Genomic DNA, 11,637 nt, shown 5'->3' with positions numbered 1-11,637 from the left:
CTTGAAAAAATTCATTAATTTATTTTTCGTGGCAATGGTTAAAAGACAGGATCATGACCGATCTTATGATTCGAATGCTAAGTTAGAGAGAATGATGTAACACTTCGTCAAAAATCTTTTTCGATTTTTGTTTATTCGTGAACTTGGCGTGATACCAACCAGAACTTTTACAAAAATAAGGGTAATAATATTACAGGGAAGAAAATCCCAACCAGAAAATAGAAACGATAAGGAAAATAGCAGATTACGATTGGACAAGACAAGCCCTTCGTCAGGGGCCTTTCAGTGGAGATAAGATGGGCCCCACCTTCCGCCATATCTAATCCAGAGCCGTATGTAAATATCGCCCACCATTATTGGTTGCCCATCTCATGAGTAACCCACCACATGTGAGATTCCTAATTGTCATCCTCATTAACTGCTGATTTTGAAAGTTACTTATCCGTGATTTATTTTTAACGTGATCAGATACTGTGATTTTATTTATTACAGTGGGCTACACCGCAGGAGATTAACATCGGTTCAATAAATCCAAAGTTCATTACTTTACAAACCGTTCCGCTCGTCACTTGAGAGCCACTCAAACAGTTCTTGTGTTCTCCCCGCTCAAGATAACGTTCTCGGCGTCGGATAACTCGCTGTGGACGTGAATAAGAGCTCAGTGTATCTACCAGAAGCACATTTCGTTTCGCTAGCTCTCTCTCAGAAAACATGGAGTCGAGGGTGTTGTCCGGCGCCACCACCATTTCCGGCCTCGTCCGGCTCCGTAAACCGGTGAGGGACACCGTTTGCTTCGCTCCTGCCAGACCAATCGGGGCTGTGGGAGACGGCGGGAACCTCATATGGGGGAGGCAGCTCCGGCCAGCTTTGATCCTGGAGAGCGCTCCAGTCGTCGGCATGACCACCGGAAAGCGTGAGATTCTCCGGCCGACTATGGCCTCCACGTCGTCGCCCGCCGAAGGGAGCGATTCCGCCGGGTGAGGTCCGTTTCCTTCGTTCTGACCCGGTCGACGACCCGTTTTGAGTCACCCGACTAATTTTTATTTTCTGACCCGTTGTTTTCTCAGGGACGCTAAGATTGGGTTCTTGGACAAGTACCCGGCTCTAGTTACGGGGTTTTTCTTCTTCATGTGGTAGGTCATCACCGTTACCAACTAACAACATCTACAATTCTCTTCAACGGTCAGAAAGAGTCAAAATAAAATGGTGATTCAAAATCCCTGTTTCTGGGTGTCTTTACCAAATTGTACTTTTTCAGGTATTTCCTCAACGTTATATTCAACATCCTCAACAAGAAGATCTACAACTACTTCCCATATCCTTAGTAAGTATGGCTAAAATTCTTGGTATATATGAGCTTCTGACGGTCCATCTGGGGGCATGGAATTGATGAAAGTTAGTTTATGGTGGTCTGTGGGGTGTGTGCAGTTTTGTATCGGTAATTCATTTGTTTGTTGGGGTGGTCTACTGTTTGGTGAGCTGGGGCGTCGGCCTTCCCAAGCGAGCTGTAAGTCCACTCTCCAACCCCACCATCTCGTTGTCTTAATTCATTGTTTATTTTCTGTAGTTTATTTTAATCAATGCAAAAACATTAGAACAATAAAATAAGCCGTTGCTGTTAATGTCACGTGAGATGGTGATGATGAATGTGGCCTGTTGGCTGTCGAGGACAGCTACCTTGTGTACTCCATATGTATATGGGTTGGGTTGCACTGCCTCTTTTAATTGGTGTAGTTTTAATATATCTTTGATTTGCCTATTAAGAAAAATCCATGGCTGCATGAGGGAAACCACAGGCATTGCCCAATAATACTAATAAGCTAAGTAGGTAGATAGATATAATTACATGGTTAAGCTGATTGGTTGATCAATGAGCAGTATGTGTGTGACATACTGCTGGGAGATCTTACTGTTATCCTAGGCATTTTATTATCTTGAAAATTTCCAATTTTCCGTTGGTTCATTAGAAGCATGAAGGAAAGGGAAGCAAAATGCTGAAAAATTACTGAAGAATGGAAGAGGTCTTTAAGCCATTGGTTTTTTATTTGGATTTTGGAAAGAATGACAGAAAGAGGAAGCCTGTTCTTTTCTTTCCTTACCTTTAATTTAATCAATGTTCCTTCTTGTCTTTCTTTCTTTCTTTTTGAGAACCAAACGTGGTTTAAGATCTGGAAATTTATGTAGTTGTGATGTTGCAGGGTCTTTTCTGTAGAAAGCCAATATTGTTTCTTCTATATATGATGATGATGACTTGTAGCCCTTATTGATTTTGGGAATGACATGCGGCTTGTGGTTTTCCTTGTAGCCTATAGACTCAAACCTCCTGAAACTGCTCATCCCCGTTGCTGTATGTCATGCTCTAGGCCATGTGACTAGCAATGTCTCCTTTGCAGCAGTTGCCGTCTCTTTCACCCACACAATCAAAGGTGACAGAAATCTATATGATTATACAGTGTTATAGAAAAGCATTAACTCCACTATTGTCCAAGCATGTTATTTTCTTGTTATACAGTTTACACTACTTAAATCTCTGTCATCTATAATGCTTTTATTTTGTTTCAGCTCTTGAACCCTTCTTCAATGCTGCGGCTTCTCAATTTATACTAGGACAGTCGATACCCTTAACCCTATGGCTATCTCTGGCCCCTGTTGTTCTTGGTAAACACTCCTCTCTCCCTGTTAATGTAGTTTGTTTGTTTCACGCAAGTTGACACATTTTTTAATCTGGATATCGAATTATCTTCAGCTATGTGGCTCTTGCCCTCTAGGGCAGGACTTTGTATCAGGATAGGTGGAAAGTTTACTTGGTTTTGATATGAACTTGTGAATTCTTATTCAAAGCTGTTTTCCAGAAATACTTGATTATGACAGTGTTTCCACCATTTCATGTGATTTTAACTTCAAAATAAAATGCAGGTGTGTCAATGGCATCATTGACTGAGCTATCATTCAACTGGATTGGCTTCATTAGTGCTATGATTTCTAATATCTCCTTCACTTACAGGAGTATCTATTCAAAGAAGGCCATGGTTATCTTCTATTCTGCTCTTGACTGTTTTTTCTTTTTTCTGGTCTTGAATAAAACACACATAGGTGGCAATAGCTTGAGAAGAGCTATTTTCCTCTGTACCTCAAAAATTCTCCTTCTAATGAATGAATGGGTTTTTGCAGACTGACATGGACAGTACTAATATCTATGCTTATATTTCCATCATTGCTCTCATTGTCTGCATTCCACCGGCTCTCATTGTAAGTGCAACATGATTTGAGATCCTTGAGGGTTTTGATTCCTAAAACTAAAATAACAGTTTCCATACTTTCATGTCTGATTTTACAGGTGGAGGGACCTCAACTGATGAAGCATGGCTTTAATGATGCAATTGCTAAAGTGGGTCTGACCAAGTTCCTCTCAGATCTCTTTTGGGTGGGAATGTTTTATCACCTCTACAATCAGGTACATTATTTTTGGGGAGCTTCAGTTGTAAACTAACGTCTTGTGGATTATAAAGTTATCACTATCATTCTTTTTCCTCTCAATGTTATTTAACAATCAAAGTTGAATAATTTGATTCCTAGTTTCGTCCCTAATGACATTATGTATTCAATAAGGGTCATCAAAAAGTCATGTGTTGAGATAATAAAATTATTTTCTGCCTTTTGAATTCTCAGCTAGCTACCAACACCCTGGAGAGAGTGGCACCTCTCACACATGCAGTTGGCAACGTCTTGAAACGTGTTTTTGTGATTGGTTTCTCGATCTTGGTCTTTGGTAAATGTTCATCTTTTTTCTGTTTGATTTGCTTATTGCTGCCTTCTCCCTAAACATCATATGCCCAGAAGATATCTAACAGCGTACTTCTCACAGGTAACAAGATTTCAACACAAACTGGTATTGGAACATGCGTTGCAATTGCTGGAGTGGCAATGTACTCTTTCATAAAGGCCAAGATGGAAGAGGAGAAACGAGTGAGTTTTGTTCTGCATTATAACCTAAGTTCAGTCAAAATTAAAATCAAAGATGGTTTAAAAGAATTTAAAATTTTTGCTTAGTTTGTTGCTTATATGCAGCATTTATACCATGAACACTCAATTTCTTATGCTCCTTAGCTTGAAAATTGAAATTGCTCCTTTGCTGCTTCATTTAGTCATCTGTAGTGAGATAAGTCATCCCTGCTTACTGGATGATTTCTATCCAGTAAGGATCCAATGATTAGGTGAGCCTGAAAAGTGATGAGGGGGCTTGTGATGACAGAAGGAAATCTAACCATTTTCTTCTTCTTCATCACGACAAAATGATACTGTGTTGTTTTCCTAGCTCTGTTACTTGGTACCTTGTATGGAATTACATTTATAGGATTTTGAGACAGTCTCAAGTTCTATTTTTGAGCTTTGAAAGAGGACAGGGGATGCCCCCTTTCTGTGGCCTTTTCCCCTTAGTGTGCGGTTCGTGAGGGGGTGTGTAGGTCTGCGTTGGGGTTGGGGTTGGGGTTGGGGTTGGGGTTGTATTTTGAACCTGGAGTAATGACACCCAGGTATCTAGAATAGAATAATTCTTTCAAACCTTAGAGCACAAAGTGAAATGTGTCTTCACTTCTTGTTAGTTTTCAAATGCCTTCTGCTCAGAAAGCACCATCTCTATGCACAATACATCCATAAATTAGCACAACCTTGTACTTGATACGAGTGGCAATTTCTTTTGCAGCAACTGAAATCAGCATGAGAGGAATACGATCATGGACATGAAGGGCATCTTGGCTGTAGATTTGAATTATATCGCCTTCCAAAGAAAGAAATGACAAATCAAGTATCCTATCCTTGTGAAGTTATTTTTTTCAATCATTTTTCTTCAATTCAGAGTACAAACAGTTGCTGATTTGCAATCACCTCATGTTGACTGCAAAATAATGTATCACTTGGCTCTCAGACCAAGCTTTTTATGATCGGACGTTGTGCAAGGAGTTTAGCAGAATATGTGAGGATTACATATGTGGATAGTAGATTACTAAGCAAAGAGTCAATGTCTGGAACTTTTCACTGCATGCTCATTCCCTGAATTCTTTTATACAATCTCATGGTTTTAGAAGCAAGATAACAACTGAAAAGGGATGAGTAAATGCTGGGCTTGTAGTTGGAAAGATGTGTATTTCAAAGTCCAAAGCTTGGGTTCTTTTTGTCTAAAGCTTTATCCAACTTTCTTCCTTATTCTCATTTCCGCTAGCTTTGGTATTTGTCCAAAGCAAGGAATGTTCTTAAAAAAGGTTTTCTGTTTTATTTTTTTATGAAAAATAGTTTTTTTTTTAAACATGGTATTTTTTAGGAATGTATTTGGTTATTTTCAGTCGTTTTCATTTATTTTTTTAGTAGTTCTAAAATTTATTTACATAAATATAAAGAATAGTTAAAAATAAAATATTACAAATAAAAATTATTTTTAAAAATATAGAAAACAAGTTGAGATTTTCAAATAGATATTCTATAAAACATAAAAGAATCATTTTTAAAAATGTTCCCAAATGTAGAGTTCCAACACCTTTTGATCCATTAGAGCCTTGCCCATCATTGTGATGTCTATATCATTTCCTAGGTATAGTGCTTTGCTTGTTTGAGATATTAGATATATGCCTTGTTGAAGAGTGGTGTTTTGTTTTCTTTACTTTTCTTTTCTAAAAATTCTTGAAATTTCTATTGATTACTTTTTTGGTTGATGGCTTCTTTCAAATTTAAAATTATTATGGATTAGATTAAATTCTGGATTACATTTTATGTCCTAAGTCAAGTTTCACTTCACTAAGATGTAGGAGACTTTTGCCCTTAGTGTGCCTTAAGCGTTTTAAAACTATGATAACAAAGGAGGGTGATCAATTATTTTTGTTGTCCAAAATACTAAGTTTTTTTATATAATAACTCTTGTCAAGAAAAATAAGAAAAATAGCTACTACGATTTTTTTATTACTTCGAGTATCGTCCCCATGGATCAACTTATGAAATTTGTCAATATTGTAATAAATGAATCACTTTTATTTTAATCCTAAAATGAAAAACAATATGTAAATTAATTAACTTTTATGAAGTGAAACTAAGTAAGAGAAATTAAATTAATAACAAAATGAACATTAATTTTTAATTTAATTGATTCAAGTCTGAGACTTTTCACAATCCACCTCAAGTAAATAAAAGTAGAGAGAATAAGAGTTTCTTAAGTAGAATGATTTGAGATCCTTGGGCGCTCGTGATTAACTTGAGCTTTATAACTTAGAATTGCATCTAAAAACTTTTTTTTTCTTTTTAAAACCATCAAATAAATGAGATTGATTATCAGTTTAAGGTTTGACTTTTTAACTCTTTCTACTTTTTATACTTTTATTTTTTAGGCAAATAACGATAGAGAATTCTAGGATAACTAATGATCAAAAGTTATCAATAATTTTTGGTATTGAGTGATAACATATCGTATCATTCCCTAAACTAACTTACAATGATAAGATAAAAAAATGGATAAATTGTAACTTAACCAATAATTAATCTTATTATTACGATAATTTACCAATTGTTCCTATAACTTTAGGTTTTTATGTTTCAAGCCTCAAGTTGGCTTTTTAACCTCTTATATGGATGATGTCACATTCACAATTCATAATAGAGTAAAAATCATAATTTGAGTCAAAAGGAAATAAAAACAATATACTCAATAAAGAAGAAAAAAAACAAATCAAAGTTCTCGTCTTCTTCTCCATAAAATGTCAAATTTTCGAAAGATTTCCTAAATTATAAAACTAAAAGATTTTATATAGTAAATTCAATAACCTAACATGCAATGCACTCTTATTAGCTGCTTATCATAAAGAAAAGTCATAAATAACTTGAGAAAACTTTAAAAATTACGAGTTTGATACAAGTATGATGCATTTTGAATTAGATGGAGGATTTGGAACTCATTTTGATGTGTCTTGGAGTTCAAAATCAATTACCAATGGCTATGTTTCTATTAGCCCAATGGTTCTCCTAATCGGGTTTTGATGATAACAAATCATGGTTAAGCGACTAATTGGTTTGAATTGTAAATAATCTCAGGTATAAATTTGGAAATTCATCAAATGACCAAATGGATATAAGATCAAGACATTTAGAAGACTTTTAATCATATGAAACAAATGTAAGATAAATGCATGGGTGCACTTAGGTTTTACGTATCTTTTCATGCATCTTTGGAAAACTCGGTTTATTCTTTAAAGTTATAATTTTATTAAAACCTGAGTTTTATCAAATGTACCTTAGACAAATCATTTCAAAATTGACATATTAATTTACCTAAAGACCTTGCCTAAGTGTTAGAAAGGAAAAAAAAAAACTGAAAAAGATAGGTTTTCGGGGCCAAAATGATGAATCGGTCGAGGTATAGGCCAACCGGCTCAACCGGCCAAGGAACCGGTCGATCGGTTGCCCTTGTCCGGTCGAGGAGTGTCAAAAACACTCTCTCTCATCCAGTAGTCTTCCCTTCCCGGTTGAGGTACTTTCCTTCCCAATCGACCTTCAATCGAGGTTCGGTCAAGGCAACGATAACTTGCCAAAACATTAAATGCTCCAACAGCTAGTGAACCGGTCGACCTCCAACTCGACCTATTGAAGCTGTTTTTTGTTTTTCTTGGCTCCCGATGTTAGAAACCTATAAATTGAGAGCTCCACTTCATTTATGACAGAGAAAACACGCCCAATCAATTGTCTACCCACTTGTTCTTGCATTAAAAGCTCTCATTTTTTTCTTGGTGTTAAATCTCCACTTACATATATTTTAGTGTACCCTTATGAGTCATCATAGCTTTGATTTGTATTTGAGTCATTATTGAGCTAGGTTGAAAGAAAATTATTCTTGTAAATTGAGTGTTAGAGCCTTCAAGTGTATTGAATCTTGAAGAAATTGTGTAAGAGCCCATTGGAGTCGGAATCCAAGTGTAAAGAAGATTAGAAGCTTGGTTGAAGTTTCAGTAAATGGAACCCTCACTCAGTTAGGAGCTTGAAGAGAGTGGACGTAAGCAAGAAAGTGTCGAACCACTATAAAATCCGAGTTTGAATTCTCTAACTCTATCTCATTGTGTTTGCTTATATTATGTTTAAATTAGTTGTGTTGAAAAAGTTTTTGAAAAACCCAATTCACCCCCTTCTTGGATATTTTTCTTATTAGCCTTTATTTTCTTAGTTTCAATTCAAATTTGAACTCTTAAGTGAGAGAAATATTAACAAATTTGAAATCAACAAGGTGAGTTCGAAATTCACAATAAATAATGAGTTTTCCTAAACTAAGAAAGAAAAATCAATATAAATTTTCTTCCTTCTTTAACTTCAAAAATGATGAAATTTGAGTTTAAGAAAGACTTGAGAAAAATATTATGAGAGGACACCAAAATTAAGTACACGAGGTTTAGGTGGAAATAACATATCAAAAGTCATTAAGAGGAAAGTTAAACATGGATGGATGTGTATATATATAATTAAAAAATCAAGAACTATTCTATTTTTTTTTTTCAAAAACGTTTTTTATCCTAAAAGTGCTTCCTAAAGTCATTGTCAAACAAACTCTAAATACCAAGCCAAAAATGGATTTTGTTATTTGATGCAAACATTCGAAGAATCGTATTAGCCTTCCTCGCATCTTGAAACTCTCACAAGGTTTGTCTTTGCAATTTTCAAATTCAAAATGAGATTTCCATCCCTTCACGTGCTAAGATAGAATTCATTGGGAGCATGTGTGATGCTCTGTTGCATACACGAAGTGCAATCGAGGTATATTTATTAACTTTCATTTATATATATATAATTATTATTAATTAGTTTAAGAGTTTTTAACTTTTTTACTCAATTATTTTTACTATTTTTAATTAGATTCTATATTAACCTAAAACCTTTTTAGAAAAATAAGAACATATTTGTTAGCCCAAGGGTTCTCTTAATTGCATTTTGATGATAACAAACCATAGTTAAGTTGCTAATTGGTTGAATTGTAAAGACTTTTAGGTGTTAGTTTGGAAATTCATCAAATGACCCAATGGATGCAAGATCAAGACTTTTTTTAAGACCTTTAATCATAGGAAACATATATAAGATGAGTGCATGAGTGCACTTAGGATTTTCATATATTTTCATGCATCTTTGAAAAAACTTGATTTATGCATTAAAGTTACATTTTCATCTAAACTCGAGTTTTATCAAATGAACCTTAGGAAAAATGTTCAAAATTGACACATTAAATTATCTAAAGACCTTGCCTAAGCATTAAAAGCAAAAAGACCAGAAAAATATAAGTTTTCGGGGCAAAAATGGTGAATTGATCGAGTCATTAGTGAATAAGCTCAACCAGTTGAAGTTACCGATCAATCGGTCTACCTTTTCTGGTTGAGGTCTAATCGAGAGATGCAAAAACTTTCTCTATTTTTCAGTAGCTTTTCTTTCCTGATCAAAGGATGTCTTCCTGATCGAGGTTCGGTTGTGGCCTAACGGTTACCTGTCATGCATTTAATGCTTAACAACTAGTGAACTGGTCGACCCCCAACTTGACCAGTCGAGACTGTCTTTTTGGCATTTTGGCTTTCAATGCTAGAAACCTATAAATTAAGAGTTCCACTTCATTTATGAGTAAGAGAAAACCTGCATTTATTTGTTTACCTACTTATTCTTACCTTAAAAGTTTTCATTCTTTTCTTGGTGCATTAAATCTTCTTTTGCATATTATTTAGTGCACTTTTGTGATGCATCTTAACTTTGAGTTGTATTTGAGCCATTGTTGAGAGATTTGAACTTGTTATTTGAGTGTTAGAAGCTTCAAGTGAGTAGAGACTTTAAGGGATTGTGTAAGAGCCCATTGAGACTGGAATCCAAGTGCAAATGTGTTGGAAACTTGGTTGAAGCTTCAAGTTTGGTGGAACCCTCACTCGATTAGGAGTTTGAGGAGAGTGGACGTAGGCAAAAGGTGTCGAACCAGTATAAATTATGAGTTTACTTATTCTAACCATATCTCTTTATATTTGTACTTCTTTTGCTTAAATTTGTCGTGTTTGAAAAAGATTTTTTAAAACCTAATTCATCCCTCCCTTTTGGGTGTTTTCTTTGTTAAGATTAGCCTTTGTTTTCTCAATATTTAATATATCAAGTCACTCTTGTCCTGAATTTATGAATGGATCTACCTTCATACAAAAATTTCTTAAATACAAAACAAAATACAGTACTAAAATAATTATAAATAATTGTTTTCATAAGGCAACTCATAGATATTAATTATTTTTAATAATATCATGTGTATCATAAATGTTAAGATTACTCTCTCTCTCCCTCTTTCTCAAGCATGGTAATAAAATAATAATTATAAATTACTTTCACAAATATAAATTTTTATCGTGAACTAAAAATACGAGATTAAAAAAAGGTAAAAGACAATCAACATTAATTAATTTTATATTGTTTTAGTAAATCATATTAATTGCTAGTGAGATTTTTAATTGTATTATATATACATTTAAAAAAAAAAAACATATAAAAAACTTAGGTAATGTTTTTTTGAGTGAATATAAAAAGTCAAAATTTTGGTATTTTCTATTCAGTTAAAAGTAATTTGTTGATATAAATCAACTTACCTAAAATGAATTTGCTATTAATATGTTTAATTTAATTATGTTGATTGATATCAATATGTTATTTTTAACTAAAAAAAGTCAAATATTTTGATTTTTTTTTATTCAGAAAAAAAAACACGCACCACATATAAGAAATTACTTAAAATATAAGAAGAAATCCGAGAATTGTAAATTTAAAAAAATATGCAAAAACTTAATAATATATGAAACTACTTAAAATATAAGACAAAATGTGGTAGTAATTACTTTTGGTAGATCGGAGGGTTGACCGCGTTTATCAACTTCCCTTATGTTGTTGTGGGCGCTTGAGTGAATACATTATAAGGTTATGTTATGCACTTTTCCTAACAATAATTGTTTTTCACACCTTTAAATTTTGATTGTAAGTTCGTATGTATTAATGTAAATCTTAAATTGGCATGCAACCTTTCTTTTTAAATATGAAAGCCATTATACATACAAGAGATTACCCCATATGATAAATTCACTAGCAAATCCATTTTCATATAGAAACTACCTAAAATAAAAAACCAAATACAGTAACAAAGTAATTTATGATAATTTCCTTCATTTAACTTTTTTTCTTTTAATTATTCTTTTGGATTAATTTCATTCCCCTTCGCTCGTTTTGACTAAATACATTTAGTTTATATAGATTGGAAATTTCATAAAATATCTCTTTTATTATTTTCACTCACCTCCTCTCTTACTCAAAATAAAGGAAGTGCATGATGAAATTTAAAAAAAAACCTTAAAATATAACTTTTAATTTCATCAAATTCTTAAGCCATAACTTTTAATTTTTTGATGCCAGTCATAATATCATATAAACTTTTTTCTGAAAATACGAAAAACCTTTTTAAAAAAATTATAATTTTATAATTCTTTTGAAGTGCGGTCGCACGAGCCATGACCGTGGGCTGAAGTCCAGGCCCACAAAGAAAAAGGCAAGTCATGGTCCAATCCGTATAAAGTGGGAGAAACGTGGGGCCCACCACAAACACAAACCGGAAAC

At 34.0% G+C, this 11,637-nt stretch overlaps 1 protein-coding gene across 1 annotated transcript; it reads left to right on the top strand.

Moving 5' to 3' along the window:
* Positions 1-541: 541 nt before the first annotated feature.
* Positions 542-4,937, top strand: LOC100257292 (triose phosphate/phosphate translocator, chloroplastic). The gene is made up of 12 exons (XM_002278793.4): positions 542-977; positions 1,068-1,133; positions 1,259-1,324; positions 1,429-1,507; positions 2,306-2,426; positions 2,563-2,658; positions 2,917-3,029; positions 3,172-3,249; positions 3,338-3,454; positions 3,670-3,769; positions 3,866-3,966; positions 4,703-4,937. Exons 1-12 carry the CDS (start codon positions 712-714, stop codon positions 4,718-4,720), a joined length of 1,221 nt encoding a protein of 406 aa, XP_002278829.1. The 5' UTR covers positions 542-711; the 3' UTR covers positions 4,721-4,937.
* Positions 4,938-11,637: the final 6,700 nt, after the last annotated feature.

The sequence above is a fragment of the Vitis vinifera genome, chromosome 10 (assembly GCF_030704535.1).
Source record: "Vitis vinifera cultivar Pinot Noir 40024 chromosome 10, ASM3070453v1".
Lineage (NCBI taxonomy): Eukaryota > Viridiplantae > Streptophyta > Magnoliopsida > Vitales > Vitaceae > Vitis > Vitis vinifera.
The sequence above is the reverse complement of the archived record's forward strand: the minus strand, read 5'-3'. Positions and strand labels throughout refer to the sequence as shown.

Excerpts from the sequence above, each read along its gene's own strand:
- LOC100257292 (XM_002278793.4), top strand. The coding sequence starts at position 712 with ATGGAGTCGAGGGTGTTGTCCGGCGCCACCACCATTTCCGGCCTCGTC. Across the intron at positions 1,325-1,428 it reads AACTACTTCCCATATCCTTA|TTTTGTATCGGTAATTCATT; the intron begins GTAAGTATGGCT and ends GGGTGTGTGCAG. Across the intron at positions 2,427-2,562 it reads TTTCACCCACACAATCAAAG|CTCTTGAACCCTTCTTCAAT; the intron begins GTGACAGAAATC and ends ATTTTGTTTCAG.